The sequence below is a fragment of the Mus pahari genome, chromosome 5 (genome assembly GCF_900095145.1).
Source record: "Mus pahari chromosome 5, PAHARI_EIJ_v1.1, whole genome shotgun sequence".
Classification (NCBI taxonomy): Eukaryota; Metazoa; Chordata; class Mammalia; order Rodentia; family Muridae; genus Mus; species Mus pahari.
Genome location: NC_034594.1, coordinates 126,122,197 through 126,139,714, shown reverse-complemented (window position 1 = coordinate 126,139,714; position 17,518 = coordinate 126,122,197). Strand labels below are relative to the sequence as shown.

The 17,518-nt window shown below is 46.7% G+C and overlaps 1 protein-coding gene across 2 annotated transcripts in view; it reads right to left on the bottom strand.

Moving 5' to 3' along the window:
• Window positions 1-17,518, bottom strand: part of Nmnat2 (nicotinamide nucleotide adenylyltransferase 2) — a 167,913-nt gene that overhangs the window by 7,791 nt on the left and 142,604 nt on the right. For both annotated transcript variants that reach the window (XR_003843909.1, XM_021198695.2), the window contains exon 8: window positions 17,221-17,297. Coding sequence is in view for 1 of the 2 variants with exons in the window: in XM_021198695.2 (XP_021054354.1) it covers window positions 17,221-17,297 (77 nt within the window). In the remaining variant the exon portion in view is untranslated. The remainder of the gene's footprint in view (window positions 1-17,220; window positions 17,298-17,518) is intronic.

The window sequence follows — 17,518 nt, the reverse complement described above, 5'->3', positions numbered from 1 at the left end:
GCAGAGGAGCAGGGATAGCCAGTAGGTACACTCACGGGTAAAAGTGACTCCACTGGCCAGCAGTTTACCTCAGCCCTCACGGGGCAGCAGGGGAGAGCCTGCTTTTCTCCCTTCTTTTATATGGCTTGCTCCTATGCTGTGGGTCTCCAGGGCAGCCACAAGCAGAGACAAACTCAGAATGAATCCCTACGTGTACAGGTAGTGATGGGGATGCTGGCTAATTTACACAGGGGTCACCTCTGAGGTCAGCCTTCGATAGAAGCTTGATTTATTATGAGAAAGAAAATCCTTTAATTAAAGACAAACAAAATAAATAAACATTTGAGGGAGCATTGTTGAGAAAAGATTTTGATACGTAGCCTAGGCTAGCCTCAAACCCACCATCCCCTTGTCTTAGCCTTCCAGATGCTGAAGTGACAGATATGAGACATCGCATCAGTTCTTTGTTTTCTTTTTTCTAATTACAAATATAATACAAGCTTGGGAAATATAGGAAAAAAAACAAAACAAAACAAAGAAATCAGTCTCAAGCGCACTATCCAGCAGCCACAGTTGACGCTTCAGCATAGCCCGGGGCTTTCTGTCTCTGAAGAGCTGTGTAGATCCACATTATCACTCAACTGCAAAAGAAGCATGAAGTTGTAGCTCACTGGTAGAGTGCTTCCCTAGCACGCATGAGGCTCCTGTCCCAAACATTGCAAACAATAAGAATTGAAAATTGGGGCTGGAGAGATGGCTCAGCGGTTAAGAGCACTGACTGTACTTCCAGTGGTCCTGAGTTCAATTCTTAGCAACCACACGGTAGCTCACAGCCATCTGTAATGGGATCTGATGCCCTCTGCTGGTGTGTCTGAAGACAGCTACAGTGTACTCATATAAATAAAATAAAACTTTTTTTAGAAAAAAAAGAATTAAAAATCAATTGCTTAAGTAGTAATTACCTGCATTCTCTTCTTGTTTTGGATAAGATTTATTTTGTTTTTAAACTCTGTGTATGTGTTTGTGTGAGTGTTTCTCTCTGTCTCTCTGTGTCTCCCCTGCTTGTATGTGTATATGTGTATTTCTCTCTGTTTCTGTGCCTCCCCCACATTGTGTGTGTGTGTGTGTGTGTATGTTTCTTTCTGCCTCTGTGTGTGCACACATGCACATACTTGAACGCAAATGCCTATGAGGGTCAGAAGCTATGCCCCGAGAGCTGGACTTACAGACAGTTGTGAGCAACCTGATATGAGAGATAGGAATCACACTCAGGTCCTCTGTAAAAAGCCATGCACACTCTTAACTACTGAGTCATCTCTCCAGCCCCAACTTGCATTATTTTCATTTATTCATATTTCCTACTGTGTGCATTCTGCCACATCATGAAGATGACCTAGGATCTAGCCACACGGCTTAGCAGGTAAAAGGCCTTTTAGTCAGGCTTGATGATCTGAATTTAGTGCCTGGAACACACATGGCGGAGGGCGAACCAGCTTCTGCAGCTGGACCTCTGTGCCATGTTCTCCCACACTAAACAGAAAAGTAAAAATCATGTGGAGCCGGGCGTGGTGGCGCACGCCTTTAATCCCAGTACTCGGAAGGCAGAGGCAGGCAGATTTCTGAGTTCAAGGCCATTCTGGTCTACAAAGTGAGTTCCAGGACAGCCAGGACTATACAGAGAAACCCTGTCTTGAAAAACAAAAACAAAAAACAAAAAACAAAAACAAAAACAAAAATAAAAAAATCATGTGGAAACATGGGTTTTAACCTTTTCTAAATCTCTTCCTAGTCATATAGCATGGAACGTTTATAGTTATATCTGAGTTTTTGTAACCTAATTTTTGTACATAACACTTTGATGACTATCTTTATACATAAATCTTTTATCACATTTCTAATTATTTCCTCGGGATAAGAAGTAACATAATTGGACAAAAGGATGTGGAAGCACTTCAAGCTCTTGAGACATATTACCGAATGGCCTTCTAGAAATGTGCTGATATTCAGTTCCAGGAGCTTGGAATTTACAGCATCTGGTAGCAGGGTTAGATCCTGCCAGTTCTGGATCTCACAGGAGGAGGAAGGACGTTGCTTGTAAGCAGTTCAATCATTGAGCAAGATCTGCTTTAGGGGTAAAGGACTCGGAATTTTCTCCCATAATTCTTAAAACTAGTTTCACAAAAGCAGAAATGATGAAGAACTGTGGTCCATTCTTCTCTATCAGAAAAGTGCACACTGTCAGTACACCATTGTTAGCCTAATTCTGTGTGTGTGCATGTGCCTGTATGTGAGTGTGTGTGTGTGTGTGTGTGTGTGTGTGTGTGTGTGTGTGTATGACATATCCTTGGGTGTTTCTACCCACCTTTGCTCTGCTTTCCCTATTGCTTAACAACTGCTTAACATAAAATTGCAGCTAGGGCTGGGCATGATAGCACATGCCTTTCTTTGCCTAGCCCTTTGGGAGGCAGATGTAGATGGATCTCTGTGAGTTCAAGGTCAATCTGGTCTACAAATCGAGTTCCAGGACAGCCAGGGCTGTTACACAGAGAAACCCTGTCTCCAAAAACAAAAAACCCAAATCAAAACAAAACAAATACGTCCTTAGAACTCTGACATTGCTAAAATAAAGGTCAGCCTTGAGCACCTGGGGTGGGAGTGTATGTGGGTGGGGGGGAGACTACAAGCTAAGCATAGAGTATCAGAGCCTCCTCCTAGTCATGCCATCTGGATATGGAGCAGCATACAGCATGGTGTATGTAGGTAGGGTTCACATTAAGTTTGCATCAAGGCTTCTGTCCCGCAGGCCTGGAATGTTCAGGAGAGGCAAGGCAGGAATCTGCAGAGAGCTCCAGCTCCTCTCGTCAGCCGTTAGACCCTGCACTGGGTTCACTGTTCAGTAACTGATTCTCACACTTGCCTGCACACTAGAGTTGCCTGATGAGGTGGGACATCGAGATGGCTCTGTGGGCAAAGACAATTGCCACCAAGCCTGGAAATCTGAGTCCAATTCCCTGGACCCACATGGTAGGAGAGGACCAATGACTATAAGTTGTCCTCTGACCTACACACACAGACACACACACACACACACAGACACACACAGACACACACACACACAGAGAACAAACAAGTCAAAACAAACAAATAAATAAATGCAACCTTAAACTTTAAAACAACAACAACAAAGACTTACCCAGGGAACTTTAAAAATTCCAAACATATACTCATACCCAAGATCAATAAACTAGAATGTCTCAGGACAGGACCCAGACAACAGTGCTTAAAAAACAACCCCCCCCAGGTGATTCCGGTGTGCGACTGAGTTCACGAGTCAGTCAAATATAGAATTAGAACTGGAAACATGGGCATGCCAGGGAAGATAAGGGAGGAGAGAATGAGAATTCACTGAAGTAGGAGCACAGAGATCCCTAAACTGCCTGTCCCTGCAGATGTTTTTGGGATAATCTGGTGTGAGTTAAGTAATGGAGGGCCTGCTTCCCACCACTTGACTCTAACAGCCAGATAACGCACATTTGATGTGCGCTCTCTGGATGAGGTGTGTGGTAAGGGAGCCATTCGGAGCAAATGTTCTAGTTGGAAGCATGAACAGAATGGCTCTAAATGGCGGTTGGTACCCATGAGGGAATAGCTCTGTGGGTGATGTGAGTGCAGCTGCCTGCTGCTTTCCACTCAGGATCAAATGATCTGGCACCCAATCAGGAACCATGCCAAGGCCTGGTGGGTGGTAAGGCAGATGGAGCCCTTGCGGCTGGAGATATTTCTCCTTTCTAATAACGGGTGATGGATTTGCCCCTGGGAACCACCAAGGACTGACGAGAAGAGCCCATGAGACCTGCACATTAGCTCTTCCTGGCTTCCGGTCAGAGACTAGAGACAATCTCTGCTGTTCTAGGTGGTGGGTTTTCATGCCAGAGAGTGTAGGGCTGGACAAAGGTGTCAGGTAGACTTGTCCATCCTGTAGAGTTTAGCTGTCCGTCCTACCCCCACCTCTCTGGCTCAGGCCCCCAGCCAGATGCCATATCTCCTGTTCTCCTTCCTCTGTAGATGACCCTTTGGGTCTCTATGCTGATTCTCAGTCCTCTCTTACCCTGACACACCAGAGTCCACCAGGCTTCCCTGTCCTTGGACCTATATTCACAACCACAATTGTTTCATTCCATTTCAAAGCTAATAGAAGGACACACTAAAGGCTCTTGAATCAATATTTCCAGCATAGGATATATTTCTATCTTAATAAGTTCATGAGTCTCTGGATCTGCTATTGTAAAAAGGCTCTTTGGGAGTTTGAATGAGACTGCACCTCAGAGGCCCAGGAGTTGGTCCCCAGTTGGTAGAGCTGCTGGGATAGGCTCAGGAGGTGCGGTCTTGCTGGAGGAAGTATGTCACTGGGGGTGGGCTCTGAGGTTTCAAAGGCCTCCTATCATCCCCAGGGCACTCTCTCTGCTTCCTGTTCAAGCTTGCTGGTCCTACTACCATGCCCACTGCCCCTGTTCTTCAATCATCAACTCTAACCCTCTAGAACCGAAAGCCCATATAAACTCTTTTGTCTGTAACTTGTTTTGGTCATGGTGTTTTATCACAGCAATAGAAAACTACATAATACAGACTCCCTCTGCCCCAAAGAAGTATTTTCCTATGGTCTTTGTACCCCTTTCTTTTATAGCTTATATTCAGCCTACAGGGAAATCCAATTAATTCTGTCTTCAAAACAAATGCCCAAGTCCAAATTCCTGGAACTTGTGACTGTTATCTTATATGATTAAACTAAGGGAATTAATCTTGAAAACACTCTGGTTAGTCTGGGTGTCCATACCATCAGAAACAAGTTCCCTTCTAAGTGAGAGGTGGAGAGGAACTGGCTGTAAGAAGTAAAGAATTGTCTGAGCCAGGTGTGGTGGCGCACGCCTTTAACCCCAGCACTCGGGAGGCAGAGGCAGAGGATTTCTGAGTTCAAGGCCAGCCTGGTCTACAAAGTGAGTTCCAGGACAGCCAGAGCTACACAGAGAAACCCTGTCTCAAAAAAAAAAAAAAGAATGGCCTGGAGGAGGAGGAGGAGGCCAGGAGCTAGGAACACAGCCCCTTGTCTAGAAGAGTTGGTTATCTGACTGCCCTATACCCTTAGGGAGTATAAACAGTCAATGTTTATAACTATGTCCATAACTGTAAAAGAATGGTCTATGTTTATAACCACCAGGTTTGCTGTATCGGGGGAGTCCTTAGCCCTCATCCTCCTCACCTGGATTGTTCTGGCCCTGCTGCTAATTTCTGCCTTTTTCAGTCTGTTCCCAGCATTCAGACCTTTACTTTTGGGTGATACCATCTCCATTATGTTATATCAGACTTTCATCCGGGGGTGGGAATACAGCTCTGATAGCGCTTGCCAGGCATGCACGAAGCCCTGGGCTCAGTCCCCAGCTCTGCCTAAACCAGGCACAGAGGTGTATGCCTGTAATCCCAGCACTTGAGAGATGGAGGCAGGCGGATTAGGAGCTTCGGTCATTTTTAGCTACACAGAGGGTTTGAGGCAGGCCTGAGATACATGAAACTGCCCAGTAAACAAACAAATAAACAGAAGAAGTGAGAAGTTCCCATCCCCGTGCACATGTGCTACAGCCTAACTCAGAGTTGCGCTTTAGCCCTTTTGGATCTGAGCAGCAGCAAGAACAAGTGAATTACAAAGGACGGGGGCTGAAGAGTCAAGGAGTAGGTATTTTTCAATCCATTCCCCGGGAAGGAGCATCACACTGTGACAGCTCAGTGATGCTCCACAGAGGAACAACCTGGAAAGTTCTAGTTATAAGAACTCAGCGATGCACAGATGCATCGCATGACCTGGGGTGTGGGGAGGGGTTGGGTGTGTGAAGTGAGCCCTACTGATCTGCAGAAAGATGAAAGCTGCATTTAGAAAATTACAGCTAATTATTGGTGGTGGTTACAGCAAAAAGTGCTTAGCTAAATTAACTTCCACAACCTGGATCTTACTACCACGTGCGTGATTGCGAGGGTGGGGGAGGATGGATGGACGGACGGACGGATGAATAAACAGACATTGTAGCTGAAGTTCCTGTTTGTGCCAATTTTACAACGGTAAATTGTAAAAGTGGCCATCATAATGACTGTTCGGTCACTGTCAAATTGACCCCATTCAGTATTTACAGGTTGTAAACGCAGAAAGCCTCTAATGAACAGGACTAACAAGTCTGACCGATCCAGAGGATTTTGAGAATAAAGACCAGAGGGGCACTGCCAAATGCAGGGAAAAACTAGTCAGACCCGATCCCATACGTCACAGGAAAGAAAGGAGGGAAGGCAAAAAAAAAAAAAAAAAAAGAAAGGAGGGGAGACTTGCCAGTGTACTAAAGCCTTCGGATCTTCTTCTGGATCTCTTTGTTGGGAAGGAAAAAATGCCCGAGAAGCCACATTTGGCTTGGAAAAGTCAGGGAGCTTCGTGGTGAATGTACTAGCCCTGGAGAGGCCCCTGGGGGCAAGACGGGTGCCAGAGCTGAGCCAACCAAGCCAGTGGCACAAGAGTCTATTTAATGAGATGTTACATCCTGACAAAAGTCTTTTGTGAAAAGAAAGCAGATAAAGTAAAATGAACAACAAGAAAACAGATTCCTCAGACCTTGCCTGGCGGGTACTGGTAGAGCGTGCATCCAATCCTAGGGCCGGCAAGATGGCTCAGTGGGTAAAAGTGCTTGCTATACAAACCCGACGGCTGGAGATCAAGCTCTGAAACCCACAGTGGAGGGAGAGAAGCGACTCCCAAAAATTATCCTCTGACTTTCACAAGTCACCTGTGTGTGCGCGCACACACACACACACACACACACACACACTGATGTTGATGAACCCGTCCTAAACTTTTCTTACGTGCTTGTCTTTAGGAGTTGCCCCTTTAAATTACAGAGCACTATGCTGAACCTTCTGGTGGAGTGGGATGAGGACAGGCACCTCAGACCTCCAGAGATTCCAGGGAGAATAGGACATTCCCCTGTGTGGTAAGGAACAGTCAGGGTACACAGACATCGAGTACAATGGGTTCGAGGCCCCTGAGGATACTGAACTCTGTGGCCAGGCATTTGTTTGTTCCAGCCCTCCCTACGGTGTTCTGGCCCTCCCTATGGGTCTTGCTCTTGGGAGTGTGGAGTGGGAGGTGTACAGTGAACAGAACAAACCTGATTGGTCAGTCTCACTCCTTACATGGCCAGTGTACCTGCATACTGCCAGACCTCAGGAGACAGGATCACACTGGGCTATTCACTTACCCCAGGCCTGTGTGTGAGGCCTCAGAGGTGGGGTCCATAACATTCATCCTGCTTCAGCATCCCGCCCTGCCTAGTCTCGATGCTATCTTTACATCTGACGGTTAAAGTTTTCCAGGGGAGATGGAGGTGGAGCGGAAGAGAGGACGCAGGTGGAAGTGGACTCTCTGCTTCCCATGAATAGAGAGAGAATCTGAGAAGAGAGTATGAGGCATGTCGAAGCAGGAGCAACTTGGCCTTGGGGGAGAGAGCACTTATGACCCAGGAGGCAAAGCTCTTGGAAGGAATGTAGACTCGTCATCATCCCTCCAAGAGGCTGAATTCTAAGACCTGCCCTGATGACTTTCAGGGATAGATGCTCTGTGGCCTTAGCCAGACACCTTCCTGGATACTAATGGTGTATGGGTAAGAAGACAGATTTGAATTCATCATTCGGATAGATTACTGTCTAACGGGTGACATCAAGCAAAATGTTAGTAGCTACCACATGGGTTGGAGAACCTGCAGAGACCATCACAGAAAGTCACAACTAAGCCATGCAGTGGTAGCACACATCAATAATCCCAGTACTTGGGAGACAGAGGCAGGTGGATCTGAGTTCAAGGACAGCCTGGTCTACTAGGTGAGATCCAGGACAGTCAGGGCTATATAAAGAAATCCTATTTTGAAGAAGAAAGTAGAGAAAAGAAAGGAAAGGAAAGGAAGGGAAGGGAAGGGAAGGGAAGGGAAGGGAAGGGAAGGGAAGGGAAGGGAAGGGAAAGGGAAAAGAAAAGAAAGCCTCGACTAGCCAGACTGCACAGAAGCATGCCCAACCCCAATCCATACATCTATACAACCCATACACCCAAGGCTCAGGTAACATCTAGGAAGACAGGTGGAAGAGTCTAAGAGTTTGTGTCTTATATACAGGACAGGAAAACAGCACTCTTGAAATCTCAACAATACGGCTGCCTAAACAAGACCTGGACAATGGCAACATCAGGTGACATGCCAGTGTGGATAAGGAAATCACAAGGATCCCCATCTCTGGATGACAAGCTGCAAGCAATTAATGACTGCCATGAGGAGACACAATCTTCCCTTGGGACGAGTGCCCTAATTGGTTATTTAACACCATGTGGTCAGTACTAACCACAGTCAGCAGGCTATATAACATATGTATGTATACATGTGACAAAAATTAAAGAAAAAAGAATACATCATTTAAAATAATTTAAAAATTCAAATTTAGAGGTTTAACAAAAGATTATTTTTGACTGTATTGAAGGATATGGGCAAGTTAAGGTTCAGTGATTCATACCTTGTAGTGACTAACACATTATGAGCAACTGGCGAAGGCAGCCAAGTAAATCAAGCGAAGCCCAGATTATAATGATGGTGTCTTTCATCCCAACAGAGAGGTCATTAGGGTGTTCTAACCAGAGGGCTCAACTTCATTAGCAATAAGATCCTTCAAGATGCACTGAAGGCCTGGAAGGCTTCACTGGTACGATCCAGTGTGATCCCACTACATCAGGACTCAGAACCCTGCTCACTCTCTTCTCCATACAGCAGCACATCAGCGGCTCCAGCCTCCTTCTGTGTCTTTTGTAGATGGCAGCCAGGGATGCACGGGGCCACCAGTAAGCATTTACCAAGGGCTCTGCCACGTGTAGGAAGTCTTCTCAGAGCTTCATTACCACATCTCATCCTTACAACGGTCTTCTGAGATGCATGTCCCAGTTCCCATTTCTTAAACGGAGAAACCAACTTGATGAGATTCAGGAACCTGTCCTATCTACACAGCTTAGTGATTAAATCTGATCCCTCTTGGGTCACTCCTGACGAATCTTTCTGTCGCTTCACACTTCTTCTAGATCCATTGATAGACTCATATTTTAGAGACTTGAAACTCCATCAGTTTAAAAATATCACAACTCCAGCCAGGCATGGTGGTGCGCCTTTAATCCCAGCACTTGGGAGACAGAGGCAGGCCGATCTCTATGAGTTCAGGGCCAGCCTGGTCTACAGAGAGAGTTCCAGGATAGCCAGGGCACAGAAAAACCTTGTCTCATAAAAACAAAACAAAACAACAAAAATTCAACAAGTTGAAAATAAAGTTTGTGGTATGTGATGGCGTATACCTATAATCCCAGAACTCAGGGACTGAGGCAGGAAAATCATGAGTTTGAGGCCAACTTGGGCTACATAGTAAGATCCTATCTTTTTAAAAAATGAAAAAACAAAAAACCCAAGACACAAAGGAAGGAAAACACCCACGATCACCACCACCTTGCTCTTAAAAAAAAAAAAAAAAAAAAAAATCAGTCCTCTTACCAATTATCCTCAGATCATTGCTCTCTATCGCCCCCTAGAGCATACAGCTGTAAGCACTGCTGGGAGGGTAAAGAAAGCGGGGGAGGAGTCGCGTAAATCCCCATCTGTGAGAACGTCTAAACCACGCTCCAGCAGAGCATCCTCTGTACTGCTCTGGCTTCTGCCCCCGTCTGGAGGAAAGGCTGGGCCAGAGCTAGTGTGATCAGCCTGGCTAGTCAGGCAGCCAGGAGTGCACTTCTAGGATGACCCTCAACGAAAACAAGAGCTCCTTCAGCGGGGCTTCCCAGAGGAAACCAACCCCACTGCGTTGCCAGCCTGACTGGCAGTGTGGGAAGGTCCAGAGGTCTGGCCTCGTGTCAAAAGCCTGAAAATCAACAGCACCTTTTACACGAGATCCGTGAGCAGAAATCAGCTCCAAAATTTTGCATCACTGGGGCTGGGGGTCCTTCTCTTGTGAATTATTCAGCTTGGGTTTTAGCAATGTGGGGATCTAATCCCCCGGGGCTGGCTGGAAGAGTCCCGCAGGCTTCCTGCTTCCGGGCTGGAGTTAAGCAGTTTAATAAAAAGTCATCTGAGCCTGAATAACCACGTTTGCCTTTGCTCCATTTATCCTGGGGCCCTGGGATTTCTTCTGGAGTGGTTTATGCCCCCGGCTCTTCCTCTGTTTATTTTCTTTGGTTATGTTCCCATAGCTGATGGATGTAGGAAGTCGGTTAGTCCATAACTGGTTGGTTGGAGGCATGCAGGGCACAACCAATGAATAGAATGTGAGGCTTTGAGAAGTTCAGGAAGAAAAGAGTGTCTTCATTGGCGGACTTCTGGTGTCTGAAATCACCTTTAGGTATTTAATCCTTTCAGTTAAACAGTAACTCTTGTTTGTTTAAAATGCTGAGAATGGCCCAGACAGGCAATCATTACACTCAGTAATTCCGGCACATTCCATCAAAAGCCAGCCCCTTTCCAAATAAAGAGAACCAACTCGCTTATCAGCCATCTCCTCCCAGAGGCTCGTGCCCACTACTGGGTCTTTCCTAGCCCCCTCCCTACATGAAAACCTTTTATCTTTGTGAATGCTTAACCTGGACCAGGCTGTGGTCCAATGCCCAGCTTGTGCCTTCACTGGGCCTGCTTCGAGGGATGTCTGTCATTCTTCCACAGGTTCATGTTAACTGGACAAAGGATCTGAAGAATCACGTGAGACCCTGTTCCACCATTCAACAGCTGTACTATCTAGAACAAGTCTCAACTTGCTTAAGCCCCCCTCTTGTATATATTATTAAATCATTATGCTTATTTAGTCTGGGGGGAGGGGGAGCGCAAGCACACATGTGTGGTTTTGTGTGTGTGCACACATGTTATATTTTGTATGTGGAAGCCAGAGGACAACCCGCCTGAACCACGTGAGTTGAGGAATGAACTCAGGCCATCAGTCTTGACAGTAAGTACCTTTACCTACTGAGCCACCATGCCAGTCCCCTTTCCATGTTTTTAAGATGGGAATAGAGATTCCATCTCAAAGGGGTTAAATCAGATAATCTATGAGATACAGCTAGATATGATTCATTAATTATCTGGCTTTCCCACTAGAAAGCAAGATGACTAGCCAAATATTTCCTTCTATCTGTTCTCCTAGCTGTGGACTAGGAATTGCTGCCACACAGAAGGTGATCAGTAAGTATTTCAAAATGAAAGAATGAGCCCAGGCTGGGGAGGCATCCTTTGATCTTAGCTGCTCACAAGGCTGAGGCAGGAGGATCATTAGTTAAGAAAAATTAGGAAGAAACTGTCTTTAAAATGAAAAACACGGACTGGGAAGCCAGCTCAGCCGGTAAAAGTGCCTGTCACACAGCTTGAGGTTGATCCCTGGTACCCACGTGCAAACGTGGAAAGCGAGAGCCAGCTCCACACAGTTGCCTTCTGACTTCCGCTTGTGTGCTCTGACACTTGCATGCCATATGATAATAAATGAAACAAAATAATTTAAAGAGGAACCATACAAAGGGAGACAAGGGTATAGTTTGGTGGCTAGTGTGTAGGAAACCATACGTTAAAATTCCCAGGACTTAACAGCAATGAACGAATAACGAAATAATATCCAACCTTTGCTGAGATCTTACTGGCTGGGTTCAAAAACTCTTCCACACTTCCTATATGCTTAATTTTGTGTTGGACAACGACGTAAGCACTAATAACTAGGGTATTTTTAGCCTACAAGTACCTTGTGGGGAAACATAGCATGCTTATGTTCACAAGGGCACCGCTGAAAGATTGATTGAAGGGAGGAATGCTTGAATCAGAGCTAATTTGCCCACCTTCCGCTAGATGATGGATGAAGCACCTGGCTCTGGTGGGCAGAGGGAATCACCACCACTGGGTTTTGTTTAAGGGAGAAGCAAAGAAAAAAGTTTCAGCTCCATCCAGGAGCCTTCCGCCTCAATTTAATCTAGTTCCTGACCCTCGTCTGGATACCTGCACAGGTGTTTCTGTCAGATGCAGAAAAACAAAGAACTAGGGTACTTGAAGGAAGCCTTCAACTTGATGGGACTTAGAATCGCCATGGAGACACAACTCTGGGCCTGCCTGTGAGGGTGTTTACAGAGGAGAAAAGAGCCACCCTGACTGTGGGTGGTAGCATCCCATGTGATGGGGATCCAGGCTGAATAAAAGAGAAGATAAGTAGAGCATCAGCATTCACTCCTGTCCCTCTGCTTCCTGACTGTGGATTCAGAGGGACCGACCAGCTGCCTTAGACCCCTATTGGGATGCCCTCTGTGCAGTGATGAACTCCACCCTCACCCGTGAGCAGAAAGAAGCCCTTTCTTTCTTACGAGCAGTGAGAATACAAAGTGACAGAGCAAACTAGCCTGCTAATATAAGTGAGAGGGCATGGTGCTGGTTCCTAGGCTCCCAGGCTGGCCCAGGAGCCTGGCTCTTGATCCCCCCTCCCCCAGGAAACAAGAACAAAAATGCCAACCGGGAGGCCACACAGCAGATCTTTTGTGCCACTTGAGAGAAACTTGATGAATATGTACGGAATTTTCTCTCCATGGAATGTAAAGGGGCGGGGTGTGTCGTGTCACTGGTCACAGGTCAGATTTCACTGTGGACTGATAAATCTTTGTGCCTAGCGGACACTGCTGCAGTGGAACTGCAGGGCTGGGTGTAGAGTCTTTGATGGAGAGTTTGGGTTCCAGACTTTGAAGGAAGTGATGCTGACTGGGGTGGACCAGGAGGCCAGTTTCCAGAAGATGTTAAGTTTCATTTGACACAGTAAGGCTGCCCCTTTATGAACAAGCTCCTGCTTCTTCCCAGATCTGTTTGAACAGGAACTCTTTTAGCTCAGAGCCTTATATTACTTCCCCTTTACCTCTGAACAATGATTCTAAGAAACCTTACAAACTGGGCAGAGTTGGGAAAGAGCAATTGGCTGAGTGGCATTGGGATGTAGGTCTGCTGTAGGCTGAGGCAGCCTCGTGTGATTAACTCCAGTCCCACTGTTTCTGCAGGGAACTGGGATTCTTATCACTGCCCCAGACAGGATAGATGCAGGAGTAACTAGGATGGATGTCCTAGATCTCCGGGATGACCAGACATCCAGGTTGTCTGTCTGTCAGCCTGAGACAGGAAGTTCTAAGAATGTGGGACGCTCAGATTTTGAACTTTTTTTTTTTTAAGATTTATTTATTTATTATATGTAAGTACACTGTAGCTGTCTTCAGACACTCCAGAAGAAGGCGTCAGATCTTGTTACAGATGGTTATGAGCCACCATGTGGTTGCTGGGATTTGAACTCTGAACCTTCGGAAGAGCAGTCGGGTGCTCTTACCCACTGAGCCATCTCATCAGCCCCAGATTTTGAACTTTTTAAAAAAATTATATATATATATATATATATATATATATATGTACATATACACTGCAGCTGTCAGACACACCAAAAGAGGGCTTCAGGCCCCATTACAGATGGTTACAAGCCACCCTATGGTTACTGGGAATTGAACCTCTTTGTTTTGAGACAGACAGGGCCTCTTGCATCAAAAGCTGGCCTTGAACCCACTAGATAGTAGAGAATGACCTTGAACTTCTGATCTTCTTACCACCATCTCCCAATCCTGGGACTAGTTTATATGGTGCTGGGGATTGAACCCGTGGTTTTGTGCACACGAGGCAAGCTACTTCTCCAACCTCAGTCTGTGGATCTGGTTGGTTTTCACTTGTTTCACAATGCTGGGATGCTGTCCAGAGCCTCTCAGAAGCTCTCGAGCACCACTCTATCTCCTTAGCCTTGGGATTTTACAGTAAATTCATCCAAGTCCCAGGAAGAGACAGGCTATCTGGTAACCCTCCTTGGTGCTGGTTTATCCATCCCTGGCTGGCACAAGATGTTCTGAAGTTACCCATCTCAGACTGGGGACTGACTGAAAGCAAGATGGGGGAGGGGACTAGGGGGGGCATCCCTTTGTGTTTTACAATAGCACCCCTAAGACACTGGATTCCTATGACTGACTCTCAGGAATCCAGGAAGTCAAACTAGTCAGGGCTGTGGCATGCCCCTCCCCCACATCATCAGGGGGAATACATTGGAATGGACAAAGACTTCACTGTGACATTTACTTGTTATTTGTGTGTCTGTCTGTCCATCTCTGTGTGTTTCATATGAGTGCAGGTGCCCTAGGAGGCCAAAAGGGGGCATCAGATGCCCTGTGTTAGAAACTACCTGCATTGCAGAACAAGGTTCTCAGACTTTCAATGACTCTGCGCCAAATGTGACATGTTTTTGTCACCATTGTCCCTTATGCACATGCTCCACATCTCCCTAATGTTTGTGTCACCATGGTCTTTGTATCATCCTCCCTTTTCCTCCCTCCCCCACCAGAATTCCAGGTGGTTGTGGGCGGCCAGACCATGGGTGTTGGGGACCAAACTGAGGTCATCTGCAAGAACACCAAGTGCTTTTAACTGCTGAGCCCTGTCTCCAGCCCCTTAAATTTTATATCTTAATCAGCCCATGCTCTAAATGCTGTAAAAAGCTCAACACCAATGACTGTGAGGAGAGCCAGAAAGACAGGAGGTTGGGGAGAGACGGAAAGCATCAGGTAGGAAATGAGATCTACCCTGTAGAGACCTAACCAGGAGAGAGGCTAGCAGCATCAAGGGCACAGGGCTGTGTGTATGTTTCAGGCTCCAAGTAGCCTACTTCCGGCTACAGAAGGCTCCCCCACAGGTCCCACTTAGTAAATAGCCCCAGGGATTTCCTGCTCACACAAGTGGCTCTTCAGACTCCTGCACCAGCTGCCAACCTCAGCCTTCTAAATTCCCAGACTGCTCCGGCCTCCCTCGAGAGGCCCCGACAACCGCTCAGCTTTGCTGAAATCTCTGCCAGTGACTTTTTTACTTTCTCGGCACCCAGTAGAGAGAGGGTGGAAGGCAAAAGCTGATTAAGCCACTTAATCCAAAGCAGAAAGGAAGCTTAAAATTTCACCTGCAGGAAATTGCTCCAGGGTCGCAGATGAAAGGACTACTCAGAATGATCCTCCTCTGCCGTCCCTCCCCCACAGCGCACGGCGGACTTAGCTTGCACACCCTTCATCGGGAATAGCTACTGGGTGCACCAGGGTGCTTGGCTCACATTAGCTGAAGTTTCTTAAGAGCATTTGTTACAAGCTGGGTATCATGAGGGGAAGTCCCAGCACTGGAGAGATAGAGGCAAACAGATCAGGAGTTCAAGGCCATCCTCAGCTACACAGCAAGTCTGAGGCCAGCCTGGGCAAAGACAACCTTGTCTCAAAAACAACAGGCAAAAACCCACGTGGCGTTTCCTGTTAATTATGTGATAGGCACTGTCACATACACTTAAAGAGTGTCATTTGAGTCTTCAAAAATCTATGTGAGGTAAACACTATAATTATGCCCATTTTAAAGATGGGAAAAATGGAAACTCAGGCGATGTGTTGGGGGTAGAACTGAAGTCTAAGTTCTGATTTCGAATGTCCCCTTTCTCTGATGAAAGATTTCATGTTACATCCGGTCTCCTAACGCTTATCATCAGGGGGCTGTACCAGGAAGTCCTTTGAAATCTCAGACCACTGTCAATAACATACCAGATTTTAAAAACCTGAGTCCCAAGTAATGCTAAGGGCAAACTCAAACAAATGCTCTTGCTTTTTGTTTCTGGCTTGCTTAGCATTTGGAAGGATACTAGTTACCATTTCCATTCGCCACTTGCAACCCCACACACCCCTATTCTCTTGCTAAGGGAAGCCTGGGGTAGTGGTGGCTACCTCTTCAAAGATGGCAAAGCCTCACAAGGCACACCTATAGTCTCAGAAGGGCAAAGCTTCCTCCTAAACCCTCCCGGAAGTGGTGCTTTATTACCATAGACAATACCTGATGACCGACCGGGTCACCAGGACAGCAGTTGCCCAAGTTGTATTTCGGGGAATTGGAGGTTGCAGGAGGTAGTTGGAACTACTGACCTATGTAAGTTGGGTGACCTTTTGACACCAGATAGCTAACGCTCCACCCTTAGAGTCCACTAATGTCACTGTTTTCGGGACATAACCTAGGCAAAGCTCTGATGGCCCACCTACAGGCTACTTCACTTTCTTCATGGCAATCATCTGTTGCAGGCCTCAGACCCTGCTTATTTCATAAATACCCCTTCCCTTTTTGAGACCTCGGGCGCCTGCCTTTTCACATCTGGCTCCTTTTCTCTCTCTCTCTCTCTCTCTCTCTCATATATATATATATATATATATATAATGTTTGCAATTGTTTCATCAACTGTCAGACTGGCAAAGTGAGTCTCATTGGGTAACTAGAGGAGCTGAATGATTGGCATGGTTACCCAGCAAGTTCATTAAAACAAAACAAAACATAAAGTCTGGTGTTGCTGCCAGCAATGCACCAAGGCAGGAGGATTGCCAGGGCTACATAGCAAGACCCATTCTCAAAAACAAACAGAAAAGCAATTTGCATAGGGCCATGAGGTTGGAACTGGTTTTAGCTCAGGCTCTCTAGCCCGTGAGAGAATTAATAAACCAGCAGGAGAGAGCAGCCTGTGTGGCAATTGGGACTGACCACCCTAGTCAGAACTGACGGCGGGAACTTCTGAGTGGCTTGAGTTTAACTGCCTCTTTCCCCTAAGCCAAATCTGTCATCTAAAGGATGCCTCTAACCAGAGTCCCCCCTCTGGACCCCCATTCTTTTGCTATGGGGAGACTGGGTTAGTAGTTGCTATCCCCTCAAAGGCAGAAAAGGAAAACAAACCACACCTATAACCTCCGAAGGGCAGAATTTCTTCTCGATCCCTCCCCTCAGGTCTCCATGACCTCAGCATGCACACCCCAGGCAGCGCTTGGAACAACATTCTATAACTCCAAGTGCTTTTTTCCCAGGGTTTCCCAGGGTGAGGATGAGGAGGAGTGTGAATAAATACGCAGTAGGAGACAAAGCCTGGGGTAGGTGAGAACCTTCCTCCATAGTCACGTGAATGAATTGCCCTCTTGGGAACTTTGAGGAGGCAAGAGATTCCAGTCTATGATGGGGGAGGAAGCCAGAAGCCAAAATCAAGCAGGCCTCTCCCGTGCCCCCACCCCCGCCCCAAGCTGCTTGTAGATCCAGGAACCTGGCTACTCACATCTGCCTCATTCCAGAGTCCTGGGATGCAGAAGGACTCCAGCAGGTCACTACCACACAGCAGCAAGATGCGCAGCTCTGGGGAGGGAGAGCAGAGATGGCACACAGCATCAGAGGAGGAGCTGGGCCACAGCTCTCGGCTTTCTACCCTCAAGAGCACTTAAGTCTGCACCCTCAGAACTACACCCCCACCCCAACCACCACTTTCCCCATTTCCCCTCCCCATCTCCAGTGGGATTTCTACATGCAGAGGAGAGAGAGAGAGAGAGAGAGAGAGAGAGAGAGAGAGAGAGAGAGAG